Source organism: Papio anubis, chromosome 17, assembly GCF_008728515.1.
Source record: "Papio anubis isolate 15944 chromosome 17, Panubis1.0, whole genome shotgun sequence".
NCBI classification, from domain to species: Eukaryota; Metazoa; Chordata; class Mammalia; order Primates; family Cercopithecidae; genus Papio; species Papio anubis.
In genome coordinates this window covers 44,727,036-44,744,761 of record NC_044992.1, presented here as the reverse complement: position 1 = coordinate 44,744,761, position 17,726 = coordinate 44,727,036, and the positions used below count along the sequence as shown (strand labels likewise).

General features: G+C 52.6%; 1 protein-coding gene across 3 annotated transcripts; it reads left to right on the top strand.

Annotated features, from left to right (window-relative positions):
* The first annotated feature begins 4,389 nt into the window (after nucleotides 1-4,389).
* Nucleotides 4,390-17,521, top strand: NFE2L1 (nuclear factor, erythroid 2 like 1). Of its 3 annotated transcripts, none has more exons than XM_009190159.4 (6): nucleotides 4,390-4,509; nucleotides 6,659-7,686; nucleotides 12,445-12,657; nucleotides 13,093-13,182; nucleotides 13,394-13,552; nucleotides 14,342-17,521. In XM_009190159.4, exons 2-6 carry the CDS (start codon nucleotides 7,177-7,179, stop codon nucleotides 15,686-15,688), a joined length of 2,319 nt encoding a protein of 772 aa, XP_009188423.1. In that variant the 5' UTR covers nucleotides 4,390-4,509; nucleotides 6,659-7,176; the 3' UTR covers nucleotides 15,689-17,521. The 3 variants fall into 3 exon arrangements, with proteins under 3 accessions (XP_009188423.1, XP_009188422.1, XP_009188424.1); XM_009190158.3 differs by lacking the exon at nucleotides 4,390-4,509 and adding an exon at nucleotides 4,736-4,914; XM_009190160.3 differs by lacking the exons at nucleotides 4,390-4,509; nucleotides 13,093-13,182 and adding an exon at nucleotides 4,736-4,914.
* Nucleotides 17,522-17,726: the final 205 nt, after the last annotated feature.

Below are 17,726 nucleotides of genomic sequence, written 5' to 3'. Positions count from 1 at the left end.
GGCTTCAAAAAATGCTACACTAAGACACTAATGAACAATGAGATATTTTCATTGTAGAGGTGAAGAAAGAACATTTTAGGATTGAGAATGAGCACATCCTAAAAGTCAAATAGGCCGGGTGCAGTAGTTCACGCCTATAATCCCAGCACCTTGGGAGGCTGAGGTGGGCAGATCACTTGAGGTGAGGAGTTTGAGACCAGCCTGGCCAACAAGGCAAAACCCTGTCTCTACTAAAAATACAAAAATTAGCCAAGTGTGGTGTGCGCCTTTAATACCAGACACTCAGGAGGCTGAAAGCAGGCAAAATGCTTGAACTTGGGAGGCAGATGTTGTAGTGAGCTGAGATGGTGTCACTGCACTCCAGCCTGGACCACAGAGCGACTCCATCTCAAACCAACAAAAACGGGAACCCCAAAGTCCGGGATTTAAGGGTTTCAGCCTCCGCGCCCGGCCCACAACAATCTTTTTTTTTTTTTTTTTTTCTTTTTTAACCTCAACATGGATTTTTGCTCCAACCTAGTGATTCTCTACTCTGGTTGCACATAAGAATCACCTGAAGAGCTTTTACAAAATACTGATGTCCCATTCTGCTCTGAGTGGTTGTCTTAATTTGTGTGGGGTGGGACCTGGGCATTGGTAGTTTTTACAAGCTCCCCACCTGGGTGATTCTAATGTGCAGCCAGGATTAGAAGCAATCTTCTAAGAGTGTGGTAGTCATGCACAGGAAAGAGGCTGGCTTACAGAATAGCTTTATTTTTTGGTGGTTTAATGGTAACAAGTTTGCTGATGTTTACCATGTAAGAGAGAGGGCCAGATGTCCGGATTAGCCAGAAAACTAATTGATTTCTTTGCAAAACATGCTAACATTTAGTATTGACATGATGTATTCCTAGAATCTCTCAGGACTGTAAGGAAATCTCAGGCAATCATCTATCTAATCTATTCCCCTGGATTAGATGAGGTTGCCAAGTAAGAAATACTTACATGGATTAGCAACACTTAAAGACATGTTTTTCTTTTTCTTATTTTTTTTGAGATAGGGTCTCACTCTGTTGCCCAGACTGGAGTGCAGTGGCGCAATCACAGCTTACTGCAGCCTCAACCTCCCCAGGATCACGTGATCTTTCCACCTCAGCCTCCCCACTAGCTAGGACTACAGGCATGAACCAGCACGCCTGGCTAATTTTTGTATTTTTTTTTGTAGAGATGGGTTTTCACCATGTTGGCCAGGTTAGTCTCAAACTCCTGGCTCAAGTGATCCGCCCACCTGGGCCTTTCAAAGTGCTGGGGTTACAGGTGTGAGCCACTGTGCCTGGCCTTAGAGACATTTTTAGATGATGGGCAACCAGAATGGCAGAAAGACTGGGTTTCCCTTTTAGGGAAAAAGCAATTTCACTGTTCCAGAAGAAATCGGAGCCCCAGCCAGCCTGCCCTCCCACAGCCCCTTCTCTGGGGATTCCTGGCATGTGTCATCTTCTGGGGTGACTGCGGGATGGAGGTGCCTGTTGGTGGCAGCAGCAGCTTTTCCTACGAGGGAAGCTGGGTCGGTGGACACTACACTGCTATTCCTGGGGTGGGGGTGGGGATTTCTGTGTATGTTTTATAGTTAGCTGGCCCCAAATCCCTGTGCATTAGACCTAACCCTCTTCTCGGCTTCCACTGCTTTCTTCTCTCTCCTGCACAGCCCGGAGTCGCAGGGGCAAGGCCTGGTTTTACAATGGCTGCCAGCCTTTCCCTTAGGGAGCCACGCGCATGCGCTCACTTTTTCCAGTGGTCTTCTCAGTCTGATTTAATGGATATACCGGGACTGATGACACATCAGCATGGGATCCTTCTTTTGCTTCTTGGGTAATTGTCCTATTAACAGCTGTCCCAGGCAAAGGGAGCGGGGGGAGTGTTGGGGGAAAGCGGGGGGGGGGGGAGGGGGGACTTCCTGGGTGAAGGAGGACACACCCTGGGTTTTACAAGGTTAATCAGCAGGTTCTGGGAAAGCTTGCACCTGCTCAGACTTGATCTGGAACTCTAGACAGAATGGAAGACAGTCGTCTCCACTCCCTTCCATGGAGTATCAAATATCCTGGGCGCCCACACCCTGCCAGACCTAGGCCTGCTGTTGCGATTGCGTTTGTCTCTACACCTTTACTCTCTTTGGTCCTTGCAACTCTCTTTCCCTTTTTCGGGCCACTTCTGTGAAATGGCTAAGCAGGAAACTCACATAAACGATTGTCCAGTTTTAGTTTGAACTGTTAGGACTGAAAATTGTTCTGTATTTGTTGTGTAAAAAAAAGATCAATCTTAGTATGCTGTTTTCACCTTCTCAAAATTATCTTGTATTTAAACACTGTACTTTAGTCGAGCCTTTATATCTTTCAATGTTATGTTTTCTTTTGTTTTTTGAGGCAGGATCTCACTGTTGCCCAGACTGGCACCATCATAGCTCACTGCAGCTTCAAGCAATCCTCCCACCTCAGCCTCCTGAGTAGTTGGGACTATAGATTTATGGCACCAGGCCCAGCTTGTTTTTTCGTAGAGACGGGGGTTTCACTACGCTGCCCTGGCTGGTCTTGAACTCCCGAGTTCAAGCAATCCTCCCCCCTTGGCCTCCCAAGGTGCTACTGTGAGCCACTGTGCCCGGCCCAGTGCTGATTTTAAAATATGTCCTTCTCAGCCTTCTTATTTTTAGAGTTTGATGGCCACACCTAAATTTTTCCTCCTTTCTTACACACTACCAGTCTTTATCTTCATTGTCTCACTCCTTTGGGGACTGAATGGTCTCCTATTTTATTGGTAACATGCCATATCCTTCAAAACTGTACATCCTCCAAGGTGTGGTTAATTTCTGCTTTTAACAGGAAAATCACAGGCCTGCCTGCTTGAGTCCCCCTTCAAGTACTCAGTATTTGAGTGTCTACTAAGTTATAACAGTTAACACACAAAATTCTAGTCCTCATGTCGTTTATACTCAGATATTTATTGGGAGACACGCGTCAGTAGTCCCTACTAAATGGGAAGATTGCTTGAGTCCAGGAGTTCGAGTCCAGTCTGGAATAGGTAAAACATGCTCTCTGAATTAGTCTTTGAAACTGGTAAACTAGCTCAGAAGTTTTGTAAGAATTGCTGGTGTACGTTTATTATATACAGTGAAAGTACTTAATCTGTAAACCACCCCAAATTAAGCCTCCTAACAGCAAGCACAAAATGGACTCATTATTTACTGAGTTATCAGTTGGCGTTGTCCTTAGTTGTACAGGGACTAATGATTCACCCATAAATAATGGGCTCTTCTAAGAAGACAGACTTGAGTTTACACCTCTTTGTCTTATAGCTGGGAGGAACGCACTGCAAACTCCAACCCAATGATTCCCTAAATGGGGTCTTCGCATCAGCTGCGTTAAAATCATCCCAGCAGGCAGGTTATCCGGCCGCCACTCCAGGGTCACTAAATCAGACTCTCCAGTGGGACCTCGGAATTCGTAGTTTAGCAAGCTCCCCAAGTGATGCTGGGGGTAAACTAACGTTTGAGAGTCACAAACATGTTTTGGAAATATAACCAGATGGGACTGGAGAAATTAGAAACTGAGAAACGTTCCTAAAAAAAGCAAGACTAAGCAGCGTGGGAGACCAAGTGAGGGGGGCTCTTTGGGGTGTTTCTACCATGACAAAAATCGCCATTACCCCACAGCTCTCATACCACCAACGTTCCGCCAACGTCCCACCACCCTCATGACAACCGTCCCCGGGACTGCTCCAGCGAAGGCACCCTTGCCTGGGCCACGAGGCGCAACCGTCCCTCACAGCTGGGGAGGCTTCTCCAGGTTCGCACCGAGAGGAAGTTGGGGTACCGGTTTCCGCCGCCAGCACCCAAGATGGCGGCACGAGCGTCGCAACCACAAGCACCACATGCTTCGTGTCCCGCCTCAGCCTTTTCGGGTCTCACTAGACTTTTGCAAGTCACTGTGGGAACCCTCAAGGCGGAGGTGTTCCGCACTCCCGCGGCGATACACCCTCCCATTCCCTGCCCTAAGCCCTCAATCCCCCGCCACAGAAAGCGCTGGAAGCGCCCAGCTTGGATACTTCACCCAACTCCCAGCCCGCTAAGATCGCCCGCCACGAATGCGCGGCCGAGGGGCCCAGAATGCTAGACACTAAGGCCTTCGCCCTACTCATTGGTCGGTCCACACCGCGGGGCGGGCCTAGGTACCCACTGGGCCGGGAATTATGTCAGTCTTGGGAAATCGGGTCCGGAGATGAGGAGGTACACTCAGCCATTGGGCCCTCTCTGCTGCCAATCAGAGGGACATCCGTCGACGGCCCCGGTCTCGGCTCGTTGATTGGAGAAACTGTTCCTAGGGTGCCTGCGGCGGGCGGGTTTCCGAGTGCGGTGGCAGGAGGGGGCGGGGAGGGAAGCGGAGGCTCGGAGCTCTAGGCCGGCCGGTGGCGGCGGCGAGGCCGGGACTCGGGCTTAGGGCCTGCTGTGGCGACAGCGGCGGACGCCGAGCTAAGCAGCGGGTATCGGGCACATTCCTTTCCTAGAAGGGAGGGGTGCAGCGCCGCGGGGCCGAGGCTTATGGGGCGACGGGCGACGGGATGGTGCTGAGGCGCAGGAGGCGGGGGCCGAGCAGGGTTCCCGCCAGAGCCCGGCCCTGGGCCTGACAGGGAGGGGCCGCGCGCGGGGCCGAGAGGAAAGCTGGCTCTGGGATGGGATGGACTGGGCAGGGTTGAGGGCACGAGAAGGCGTGGTGTGAGGCCCGGACTTGGGAGTGGGGTGGGGCCATCGGGACGGAGGGCGGGGTGGGGTTTGTTGTAAGGGTGGGTCAAGGCCGGGGAGGTAGCACTTGTTCGCTGGCCGCCCCAGGAGGCTAGAAGCTCCGGCGCCGAGAGTGGGCATGGCGACTTGGTCTCAGCCGGACTCGGGTATCCGGGCAGGGTGGGACCAGCCTCAGGCCAGGGCCCTGCCCCTAACTCGATTTTTAAGGGACTTTATCCGATTTCTCGAACTTAGGCTCCTGGGAGGTTTTAGTAATAAATTGCGTGAGAACGGGAGGGTAGCGTAAGCAGGAATTCTGGGTCGCAATTGTGTTTACTCTGACCAGAGAGAGGGAGTGTGTGTGTGTGTGTACACGTACGCTGTGTACGTATAGATCGCTCTCCCCCTGTAGAATGAAGTTGGTAGATGGGTCACAACGCCGGAGAGGAGAGGGGGTATGTCTTGATTTGTGAGATTAATGGAAGCTCAAAAGTGGAGACCAGAAACAGATTTACCTCCTCGGCACTGGGCGGTCTGGCTAGAGAACGTGGCCATATCCTTCTGCTTTGGCTCAGAAGGTCATATGAATGAAAATAAAACCTGCCTATGCAAATCCTGGACGGAATAGTCTTGCGTAGTAGGCCCCCCACCATCCTTCTCCTCCTTTTTTTCTTTCCTTTTCTTTTTTTTTTTTCTTTTTTCTTTTTTTTGAGATGGAGTTTCGCTCTTGTTGCCCAGGCTGGAGTGCAGTGGTGCGATCTCGGCCCACCACAACCTCGCCTCCTGGGTTCAAGCGATTCTCTTGCCTCAGCCTCCCTAGTAGCTGGGATTACAGGCATGCGCCACCACGCCCGGCTAATTTTTGTATTTTTAGTAGAGATAGGGCTTCTCCATGTTGTTCAGGCTGGTCTCGAACTCCTGACCTTGGGTGATCCGCCCTCCTTGGCCTCCCAAAGTGCTGGGATTACAAGCGTCGGCCCTTTCCCTTTTTTTTTTTTTTTTTTTTTAAGATGTGAGGATAGGAAAGGGAAATCAGATTTCAAAGTTCAGAAAACAAAAGGCGTTCTTCTTCTGGGTGAAGTGGTGGCCTGAACATTGTCCTTTTGTCCTTCCACACTCTCACTGTTTAATAATCTTGCCTTTTTGAACTGGAAAAGGTAACTGTTATAGGTGGTTTTCTCCTGAGAGGTGAAAATTCAGCTTTACTTTTAAGACAAGAAATGGGCTTCTCATATGAAAATAGAAGCTGGGTAATGCACCTGTAGCGGGGGAGGAGGGCTGGTAAATAAAACAAAGGTGTAAGATATTTTGGATGACCTAGTTATTGTCTGCTTATCCAAACCAAGCTACATTTTAGGATATTGCACATTTAATATTAAGTATCTGAGATCCTTTGTGATCAATACCTTTTATAGTTCTTCTATGATCGGTTGCTATATTTTGGATTTTTTTTCTGAGAGTGTAAGTAGTCCTTTCTTCCTATAAAAGTGGCCTTTAGGCCAGGCACTGTGGCTCACGCCTGTAATCCCAGCACTTTGCGGGGCCCAGGCGGGCAGATCACCTGAGGTCAGGAGCTCAAGACCAGTCTGGCCAACATGGTGAAACCCCAACTCTACTAAAAACACAAAAATTAGCTGGGCATGGTGGCAGGCGCCGTAATCCCAGATACTTGGGAGGCTGAGGCAGGAGAACCGCTTGAACCCGGAAGGTGGAGGTTGCAGTGAGCAGAGATCACACCACTGCACTCCAGCCTGGGCGACAGAGTGAGACTGTCTCAAAAAAAAAAAAAAAAAAAAGTGAAAGTGTACTTTGAATGTGTTTTCTGCCTTCTACTGTGAAGGTTTTCCTACCCTGATCATGATGTGAAAAGTATGGAATCTCATCTTGTTGCTTTTGTGATTCCCATTTCAGGTTTCTCTGGAAACCCCCCTGGTAAGTGTGGAGGAGGCGGGACACTCTGACCCAAGACGAAAGGCCTGTAGCTCCAGCCAAAGAAAATAAACCTTAGGAGGGAGAAGGAAAAAAAAAAAAAAAATCCATCAGCTGTTCCTGAGAACAGCCTGCAGTGGAATCTACAGAGAGGACAACTAATGTGAGTGAGGAAGTGACTGTATGTGGACTGTGGAGACAGTAAGTCACGTGGGCCCTTGAGGGCCTGGACTGGGTTAGGAACAGTTGTGCTTTCAGAGGTGAGGTGTCAAGAAGGGAAAAGTGAATGTGGTCTGGAGTGTGGCCTTGGCCTTGGCTCCACAGGGTGTGCTTTCCTCTGGGGCCATCAGGGAGCTCAGCCCTTGTGTTCTGCCAGGGTGGGATACGGGGTTTGGCACTGAGGAGGGTAACCTGCTGGCTGGAGCGGCAGAGCAGTGGCCTTGATTTGTCTTTTGGAAGATTTAAAAACCAAAAAGCATAAACATTCTGGTCCTTCAGCAATGCTTTCTCTGAAGAAATACTTAACGGAAGGACTTCTCCAGTTCACCATTCTGCTGAGTTTGATTGGGGTACGGGTGGACGTGGATACTTACCTGACCTCACAGCTCCCCCCGCTCCGGGAGATCATCCTGGGGCCCAGTTCTGCCTATACTCAGACCCAGTTCCACAACCTGAGGAATACCTTGGATGGCTATGGTATCCACCCCAAGAGCATAGACCTGGACAATTACTTCACTGCCCGGCGGCTCCTCAGTCAGGTGAGGGCCCTGGACAGGTTCCAGGTGCCAACCACTGAGGTAAATGCCTGGCTGGTTCACCGAGATCCAGAGGGGTCTGTCTCTGGCAGTCAGCCCAACTCAGGCCTCGCCCTCGAGAGTTCCAGTGGCCTCCAAGATGTGACAGGCCCAGACAACGGGGTGCGAGAAAGCGAAACGGAGCAGGGATTCGGTGAAGATTTGGAGGATTTGGGGGCTGTAGCCCCTCCAGTCAGTGGAGACTTAACCAAAGAGGTTAGTGGACCTGTGGTGGGTGTGGGGGGCCTGGGGTTTGGGGGTGGGCTCGTCCAGAATGATTGTGGTCAGAACACAGAGCCCTGTAAAGAGTCAGACAGATTTCAGCAGGGCCTCAGGCACTGTTCTTGGGTAGGGATGGGCTGAACTGTCTGACTTTAGGATTGGGGGCTGGGAGCATTTCCCTGTGTTGAACCATTGACCTACCTCTAAATGTACTGTCAGGGCAGTGGGAGGTTCCTACACATGCCAGGGTGTTGACTGCTTGGATTTCAGCATGACTGCTGGAGGCCTGGGGTGGGGGAGGAGTCATGTTGTGATGGGCTTTGATGCAGTGTACATCTGTTGCTAAGACACAAATACTTTATGGACTCTTGCCTTGTATCTCCCCCCACATCAGAACACAGACATACCCTGAAGTTCTCCTTTGTGGTCAGGCCTGTTGTTGTATTGTCCTGATAATTCAGACCTCCTGGGCCTGAGCCAAAGGGTAGATTTGGATAGTTATTCTTGGGCAGGAGAGGGCCAAGGCTTCCATTCTTTGCTCTAAAGGCCCACTGCAGGGAGTAGGGAAGAGAAGGCTGGGAGGTAGAAGAGAAACTGCATTCTGCTGCCCAAGTCAACTTGCTTTGAGCTGTCAGAAGAGATCCTTAGCTCTTGTCACATGGCTGACATACTGTTCTGGGCAGAAAACGATGCAGTTCTTTGCCTTTTAAGATGTGAATGGCTGCTGCTGCCCCGCCTCACCAACATAAGATTGCTTTGAACTCTGGGTTTGTATGACTTTTGCTTGCCCCCCAGCCTTAAGTAGTTGGGAAAAAGGCCCACTGCACTCCCCTGGCCATTAGGGAAGGAGAAAGCCCGATTGGGTTTTTGGAGGTGGCATGTGGAGGAATGTAAAAAGTTTTACAGATGCTGCAGAAATGGGCTCCTCTGCATGCCAGGTCAGACCATGTTTTCCCTCCTTCCCTCCTTTGTAGCCTTTTCCTGAGCTTAGTTATCTGACTGTTAGTGACTGTCAAAGAGTATGGCTTGTTTTAGGCCAGTGGTCCTCAACTGGGGGTGATTTTGTCCCAGTGGCAATATCTTGAAACAGTTTTGGTTGTCACATCTTGGGGCAGGGGTGCTACTGGCACCTAGTGGGTAGAGGCCAAGGATGCTGGTTAACATCCTGAATGACACAGGACACCTTCAAACAACAGATTTGTCTGACGCCAAGTGTCAGTAGTGCAGGGATTGAGAAACTCTGCTCTGTGCTCAAATGGCTCATACTGGACCTGCTTTGAGAGGGACTAGGATTATCTGAGCGCAGGAGCCAGGAACATTTCTTACCTTTCAGGGCCTCTTATTTTAGCTTCTTACAGGGCCACTTGGAACTTCACCTCTTTTCTGCTTCCCGTTTCCCTTTCCTTTAAGTGGGCTCCAATGTTGGCACAGTGTTCTGAAGTATGCTTCCCAGTCTCTGCTCCATGCTCCTCCCCCAGGGTAGCTCCCCCAGGGGTGGGTGGAACTGGGTTTGCTTCTGGAAACCTTGCAGGGGTAGCTCCATATCTGTTCCTGCTGGGATGGGATGGGATGTTTTGGATATTATTGGGTGGGTTGGGGTGGAATGGGATGGGACTTTGACCCTGCTTTCCTCTATTTCTTGGCCCTTGTGAAGGTTGTGCTTTTCATCTCAGGCCTTTACAACTCCCTTTGGGAGGTGGGGTGGGTCAGCATTAGGGGCCCAGGCTGGGTATGGGGGAAGGGAGGATTATTATGTGTCTAGAACAACATTTCCTCAGCAACTCAGGGATAAAAATACCCAGGTCCAGAGCATGTGACAGGCACTGCTGGAACCGGTATTATCCCTGGGGTGGAAGTGCTCCCCCGCTGCCAGGCTTGCTCTGTGGACAGCCATAGCCTAGGCCCTTGTCAGGGATAGGATTCCCCTTGAGATTGGCATTCTGCCCAGAGCAGGGGGGTGGCCTGTTTACAGCTCTTTCCAGGCTAGGAGCAGACTGTGACCAGAGAGAACATACTGTCTCTCTGACCTGACCTTAGGCTCCAGGGGAGCAGCAGTGGGGAGGGAGCTAAATTTCCCCTCGAGAAGCCAATCCGGGGAGTCTGAATTGTGATACTGGGTCTGTGAGGGGCTTCTTTTCTGCTTGGATGAGATGTGGGCCAGGTATCAGGCAGAGAATGCTCTTGAATAAAGCCAGGGTGAAAAGGGAGTGGGGGACATTTGTGGCCAGGAGAAAGCGGAGCACCTGTCTCCCTAAGTGTGGGGCTTCAGGGTTGTGTCTCCCCTCCTCTTGCTTGGGGCTAGGCTTGGCCGGCACTGTGACATTGCTGCACGTGGGCAAAATGGCCTTCCCCTTTTCCGTAGTCTGGCCTATTTTGGGGTGACAAAACTTACGACTTATGGTGGGCCTGGGTACCCTGGGTTCCTGCCCAGCCTGACTTGTGGTCCCTGGCCTTGAGAACTGGCCACTGCCTTCCTGAGGAATGGGGTAACTCCTTCCACTTCCAGCAAATAATTTAGATTCCCAGAGAATCTGCGGGAGGAGTGTCTGCCCAGTCCTGAGTGGGCTGGATGAGCAAGATGCGACAGGAGGGAGGAGAGTGGCACCCCTTCCCCCAGGGCTCTCACTGCGCCACCCCAGCTGACTGGGCTGGGTGGGGCTGCCCGCCCCTGGGCGCATCTCCTCAAGGAGACGGAGGCGGCCCAGGGATGGGCTGGTTCCTTGCGGCAGCTTCTCCAGCTGCCCTGATGCAGAGATTGGCTCCCGTCTGCAGCTAGGTAACAGGCGGTGGGAGGGGATTGGCTCCTTCCGCATCTCCAGCGGAGACTTGGGGGAGGAGATTGGCTCTCGGCGCAGCCTAGGTAACGACAGTGGGAGGGGATTGGCTCTTTCCGCAGCCCAGCTGCTGACCTGGGGGAGGGGATTGGCTCTCTGCAGCCTCAGCAGTGACCTGCGGGGTGGGAGGGGGAGGGGATTGGCTCCTTGCTGCAGCCTAGGTAACAAGTTTGGGGGGCGTGGGGGGGAGGAGCGGGAGGATAGGCCCAGGGAGCTTGCTTTCCTCTGCAGCTTGAGCACGGAGCATGGGGTGGGAGTCCCATCTCACTGCAGCCTCTGCGGTGAGCTCAGGGTGGGGGCAGCTGGGCGCCTGAGTGGAACTGGGGTTGTGAGGTGGGAGGGGGCTGCTCAAGGATGGAGGAAGGGGGCTGGGCTGGGCCGCCCAGGCAGCAGCACGGGCGGGGCACCCTTCTCAGGCCCCTCGGAGCTAGCAAGGGGCCACCCTTCCAGCCTGGTGTGCTCCCTGAAAGCCAAGAGCTCCTTGCAGCCCCCTGTCCGGCTTCCCGGCACCGGCTGCCCTGGGGCTCATCTCGCAGACCATGACCCGCCTGGACCGCAGCTCTCACAGTGGTGGGGGCCATGCCAAAGGCAGCCGGCCCCTTAACTCTTTGCTGGCTGGTCACCGGGTGGCCCAGCCCCCCTCTGCTCCTGGGTCCAGGGCTTCTGTTCAGGTTGGTGTATGTGGGGAGGCTAAAGTAGTATGTCTGGGAGGTCTTAGGGTCAGGGAGGGTTAATGGGAGAGGAATACCGGCTTAGAGGTAGGGAGGTGGGTCTGATCTAAGGAAATTGCTTTCTGGAAAGTGTGTGTCTGCATTTTAACCCCTGGATGGAAGGCAACACTTTAGGGTTTCTTCAGGCTTGTGGGGAGGGCTCGACTACAGGGGGGTGCCGGGTATAGGAAGCCCAAATAGCTCCATTTATTGGGGTTCTATGCTGTTAGTAGTGGGGGTGGCAGTTGGTGCAGCAACTGTTCATGAGCCACCACGGTAGAGCCGGAGGGAAGCATTTTTGGTGCCCAAGGTGGCAGTTGTAGCTGAGCAGTGATGGGGGTTACGTCCTTGAGTGGGTTGACTGATGGGGATTTGGTGAGTCCTGGGGTATGGTGAGGAAGGGAGAGCACTGGTGTGAGGGGACACAGTGAGGCTGTCCCGAGCAGGGGTGTGGTGCCCCCCCCGGGGATCATCTGACTGCCTGAGCTTCCCTGGAATGGAGGCAGCAGCTAGGATCAGCTGAGAGGGAATTCTGGCGGGGATGAGTCTTGAGGTGAGCCTGGGCTTGAGGAGTTGTGGGTGTTCAGCCTTACTCTTGCTGCCAGCCGGGGAATAGGGAATGGCTATAGGAAGGGCTGTAGACAGCATGGCGTTGTCATTGGTTGCATCAGGTGGTTGGAAATGCAGGGATTTTCCTCTCCAGCCCACCCCACCCCTTTATGCAAATGAAATGGCACCACAGGCTGATGCAAGCCTGGTCACTGCTAAGTAATTCTGCATGATAATTTGCTCTTGCTTGCCATGGCCAGCTTCCTCCAAACCAAGTTTTAAGGGGTCCAATCTCCAAAGCTAGAGGTGTCTCCTGATGTTCCCCTTCTTTCTTATGTAGGAGTGAGGCGGCCCTGCCTTTTGGCTGGGTGTGTCTTGGTCCAGACCCTAATTCTTCCCACCCTTATGGTGATAGTCACGTTAATGGTTTTGCTAGTGGCTCTTTTTTTTTTTTTTTGTGGGAAGGGGATAGTGTCTGGAAGTAGATGAATGAACATTTGCTGGTGCAGAGGGACCAGGGGGTAACGGCTGGCAGGTAAAGAGCTGGGAGGGGTCCCACCCACGACTAACTGGAGTGACACTAGGAGGGAACTCTGAGGGGCAGGACAGAGAAGGGACCCTGGGACCTCAGAGCTAAAGTCATGTGATTTGTCTTTCAGGACATAGATCTGATTGACATCCTTTGGCGACAGGATATTGATCTGGGGGCTGGGCGTGAGGTTTTTGACTATAGTCATCGCCAGAAAGAGCAGGATGTGGAGAAGGAGCTGCGAGATGGAGGCGAGCAGGACACCTGGGCAGGCGAGGGCGCGGAAGCTCTGGCACGGAACCTGCTAGTGGATGGAGAGACTGGGGAGAGCTTCCCTGCACAGGTACCATCGCCCCTGCTCACTGGGCTCTCTTTTTGTCCCTACTTCCCTTCCCTGACACAAACCAGGCTGGAGTTCTTCCAGAAACTTCCCTTAGAGAAGACAGGTTGTGGGGTGGACCTGAATTTCTGTTTTGGGTTGGGGTCTATAAGTCACAGTGGCTGAGCCTTGGAAGGGGGAGTGGAAAGCAGCAGATGCAGAAAGGCCGGGCCTTGGCAACAGACAATGCAAGGGAGGCAGAGCATCTAGCATCTTCCTGCTTGCTTCAGGACTCTTTCACTCTCCTTTCTGTTGTTCCTGGGAGTTTGGGACTCCGGGCCAGCCATTAGCCTGGGAATGGGAGGGAGACTGCAGGCCTTCAGCCATTCTGGGAAAGAAGCTTCAGCCCCAGGCAGCCAAGGCTCAGATCAGTCAGACTTACAGTTCCTGTTGCCACAGGTGCCTAGTGGGGAGGACCAGACGGCCCTGTCCCTGGAAGAGTGCCTTAGGCTGCTGGAAGCCACCTGCCCCTTTGGGGAGAATGCTGAGGTGAGGAGGACTCCAGTGAGAGCCCACCAAATGAGCAGGGCAGCCTGTATCTGGTGTGTCCCTCCATGGCTGAGGGGCCAGCTCTTGTTCTGGCTGCTGGGGGTAAATGCAGAGGAAGGAAGAACAGAAACAGACTCCAGGTGGTAATCTCTGGGAGGAAAGCACAAGGTCTTTCCTTCCCCCTTGTTAAAGCCTCTGTGTTTTGCCCTAGTTTCCAGCAGACATTTCCAGCATAACAGAAGCAGTGCCTACTGAGAGTGAGCCCCCAGCTCTTCAGAACAACCTCTTGTCTCCTCTTCTGACCGGGACAGAGTCACCATTTGATTTGGAACAGCAGTGGCAAGATCTCATGTCCATCATGGAAATGCAGGTAGGATTATCGGAACCGGGCACAAACCTATTGGATTTTGCACAGCGTGTCTTAGCACTCAGTTGCTTTTCCATCTCTGAGGAGAGAAAGTAATACTTTCTCTGATCCATAGAAAAGTGGGGACAATGAGAGGAAACCTGTCCACGAGTGTCCTTGGGGCAAGGGAGGTGAAGACAGGTAGGGTTTGGCTTAAATAAAACTCAGGACTCAGCCTTCCAAATCAGGGCCTGCCTCCTGGGTGTGCCTTCTTCCTTTCCTTCAGGCAGATAGGCACTTGACTGAATGCTTCCAAGGTTCTGCGTTAATAATAGCTGACATTCACATGGTGCTTCACAGCCATCGTTCGCTCACTTGGCCCTCACAGTCATCTAGTCAGCCTTTATTTCAAAGGTGAGGAAATTGAAGCTCAGAGAGGTTAAATGATGTGCCCATGGTTACACAGCAAGTGGTGCAGCTAGGTTTTCTGACTGAAGTCTGGGTGTTTTCACTGTGTTGATTTTGCAGTAACAAGGTAGTGTTTTCTTCCTCTCCCTCCAAGATAGGGGAGTCTGGCCAAACATGAGGAAAAGCTGATCAGTCCTGTATTAGGGTGGAGCCCACATGGAAGAACCCATCTCTGCCAGGCCTGGCGGATGAAGCTGGGTCAGGAGCTGACACTGTGGGCTTTGGTTTATAGTCTTTTGCCTTTACACCCATGCAGCTGTGCCTCTGTTGGGTGCCTGCAGTGTGTGAGCCCCAGGGGAGGGAGTCAGTTCCTAGTGAACAGTGGTGCTCTTCTCCCCCTCCCAGGCCATGGAAGTGAACACATCAGCAAGTGAAATCCTGTACAATGCCCCTCCTGGAGACCCACTGAGCACCAACTACAGCCTTGCCCCCAACACTCCCATCAATCAGAATGTCAGCCTGCATCAGGCGTCCCTGGGGGGCTGCAGCCAGGACTTCTTACTCTTCAGCCCTGAGGTGGAAAGCCTGCCTGTGGCCAGTAGCTCCACGCTGCTCCCGTTGGCCCCCAGCAATTCCACCAGCCTCAACTCCACCTTCGGCTCCACCAACCTGACAGGGCTCTTCTTTCCACCCCAGCTCAATGGCACAGCCAATGACACAGCAGGCCCAGAGCTGCCTGACCCTTTGGGGGGTCTGTTAGATGAAGCCATGTTGGATGAGATCAGCCTAATGGACCTGGCCATTGAAGAAGGCTTTAACCCTGTGCAGGCCTCCCAGCTGGAGGAGGAATTTGACTCTGACTCAGGCCTTTCCTTAGACTCGAGCCATAGCCCTTCTTCCCTAAGCAGCTCTGAAGGCAGTTCTTCCTCTTCTTCCTCCTCTTCTTCCTCTTCTTCCTCTGCTTCTTCCTCTGCCTCTTCCTCCTTTTCTGAGGAAGGTGCGGTTGGCTACAGCTCTGACTCTGAGACCCTGGATCTGGAAGAGGCCGAGGGTGCTGTGGGCTACCAGCCTGAGTATTCCAAGTTCTGCCGCATGAGCTACCAGGATCCAGCTCAGCTCTCATGCCTGCCCTACCTGGAGCACGTGGGCCACAACCACACATACAACATGGCCCCCAGTGCCCTGGACTCAGCCGACCTGCCACCACCCAGTGCCCTCAAGAAAGGCAGCAAGGAGAAGCAGGCTGACTTCCTGGACAAGCAGATGAGCCGGGATGAGCACCGAGCCCGAGCCATGAAGATCCCTTTCACCAATGACAAAATCATCAACCTGCCTGTGGAGGAGTTCAATGAGCTGCTGTCCAAATATCAGCTGAGTGAAGCCCAGCTGAGCCTCATCCGAGATATCCGGCGCCGGGGCAAGAACAAGATGGCGGCGCAGAATTGCCGCAAGCGCAAGCTGGACACCATCCTGAATCTGGAGCGTGATGTGGAGGACCTGCAGCGCGACAAAGCTCGGCTGCTGCGGGAGAAAGTGGAGTTCCTGCGCTCCCTGCGACAGATGAAGCAGAAGGTCCAGAGCCTGTACCAGGAGGTGTTTGGGCGGCTGCGGGATGAGAATGGGCGACCCTACTCGCCTAGTCAGTATGCGCTCCAGTACGCCGGGGACGGCAGTGTCCTCCTCATCCCCCGCACGATGGCCGACCAGCAGGCCCGGCGGCAGGAGAGGAAGCCAAAGGACCGGAGAAAGTGAGCCTGGGGAGGAAGGGGGTTTGATGCCCACCAAGACCGAAACTGGAGAAAGGCTGGACCTGGACCTGGACCTGGACCTACAGCGGGGACTTAAATGCCTTCTTATCCAATATATCTTCTCAGATGGGATGACTGCGGGTCAGTGTACAGGAAGAGGCAGGCACTGGCTGGCTCAGCTCCACTCGGGTGGAGTGGAAGTGGGCAGACCATTTGGATGGACAGGGTCCTCACCCTACCCCTTTCCTGTGAGGCAAGGGTGATGGTGGAGTTGCTGGAGGTAGAGGAGCTATGTGGAGCAAAGGCCAACAGAGGGGAAGGAATGGACCTGTGAGAGGAAGGGAAGGTGGCAGAAAGTCTCATTTCAGGAAGGAGGGAAAGAAAGAAGGAAGGAAGGAAACCCCCCCCAAAAAAAATCAAAGCGAGAAGAAAATCAGAGGGAAGGTTAAGGTTGGCTCTGGCCAGGATTCCAGGCAGCAGGTTGGAGTGACTGGTGGGCCTAGGTCACTGGTGTGATAAACCCCATTTCACCCCTGGGGGTTACACAGACACAGGGTGGGGTTGGGGAGGGGCGGTGTTAACTCTTTCTGCTCCTTGCATTTTGGCATCCCTGAAGGGGAGCTCTTGGATATCATTGGCCATAACGTTTCAATCAAATGGAGCCACTGGGCCCCAACACTGGCTTGGAGATTTAGGGTCAAAGGGTAGAGTGAACTGGAAAGGGTCACGTGGCCCCATGTTGCAGCAGCCCCAACATCACGCATGTCATTCACTGCCTTGCCACTCCATCTCCCTCTGTGCTCCAGCCACCCCTGAGCTGAGGCTCCCATTGTCTCCATCAGAGCCTGCATGTGAATGCCATCCTCCCTGGGTTCGGTGTTTGTGTTCCCCACCCCTCACAGACTTCCTGAGCTCTTCTGTAAGCTGGGGTAGGGTGCTGGCAGTGCTCCGGGAACTGGGCCTGCAGCCTTCCTCTTCTGGGACTGCTGTGAGGCAGAGGAATGATGGAGGATCTAGTGCAGCAGCCTCCAGGCAGGATTCAGCACAACACTGGGGAGTCACCCTTCCCTCGGGCCTCTGTCTACCAACAACTGGGCTTATCACTGGGAAAACACAAAAAATTACACAACCCAGCAACAACAACAAAAAACTAGTCCTCTTAGAATTTCTTGCGCTTTGATTTTTTTAGGGCTTGTGCCCTCTTTCACTTATAGGGTCTAGAATGCTTGTGTTGAGTAAAAAGGAGATGCCCCAATATTCAAAGCTGCTAAATGTTCTCTTTGCCATAAAGACTCCGTGTAACTGTGTGAACATTTGGGATTTTTCTCCTCTGTCCCGAGGTCGTCGTCTGCTTTCTTTTTTGGGTTTCTTTTTAGAAGATTGAGAAGTGCATGTGACGGGCTGAGAGCACACCCCCCTAAACACACAAGCTCTCAGCCACAGGCAGCTTCTCCCTCCACAGCCCCAGGTTAGCATAGGCTCCTGGAGGGCTGCCTGGGGGAGGCAGACATGGGAGTGCCAAGGTGGCCAGATGGTTCCAGGACCACAATGTCTTTATTTTTAACTGTTTGCCACTGCTGCCCTCACCCCTGTCTGGCTCTGGAGTACCATCTGCCCCAGACAAGCAGGAGTGAAATGAGGGTGGGGGGAAGCACTGATTCCCAGTTAGGGGGTGCCTAACTGAGCAGTAGGGATAGAAGGTGTGAACCTGGGAGTGCTTTTATAAATTATTTTCCTTGTAGATTTTATTTTTAATTTATCTCTGTGACCTGCCAGGGAGAGGGGAGAGAGAGATGCTGTTGAGCACATGACAAAATAAAATAAAATGGATGATTCATTCTCAAGTGCAATTTTTCCCCACTTTGAATTTAAATTGAGAATAAAGGAAATGGACTCATTGTAGGGAGGACTGGCCATTGTGTGGCTAAGGCAGAGCTCACATGGGAAGATGGGTGGAGAACTGAGGAGGTTGACAATGGGGAACTTTAAAAGGCAAATCTTAAATACTGTATTAAACCTTGGGGGCAGGCATCAGGCACCAT

Excerpts from the sequence above, each read along its gene's own strand:
- NFE2L1 (XM_009190159.4), top strand. The coding sequence starts at position 7,177 with ATGCTTTCTCTGAAGAAATACTTAACGGAAGGACTTCTCCAGTTCACC. Across the intron at positions 7,687-12,444 it reads GTGGAGACTTAACCAAAGAG|GACATAGATCTGATTGACAT; the intron begins GTTAGTGGACCT and ends TTTGTCTTTCAG. Across the intron at positions 13,553-14,341 it reads TGTCCATCATGGAAATGCAG|GCCATGGAAGTGAACACATC; the intron begins GTAGGATTATCG and ends TCCCCCTCCCAG.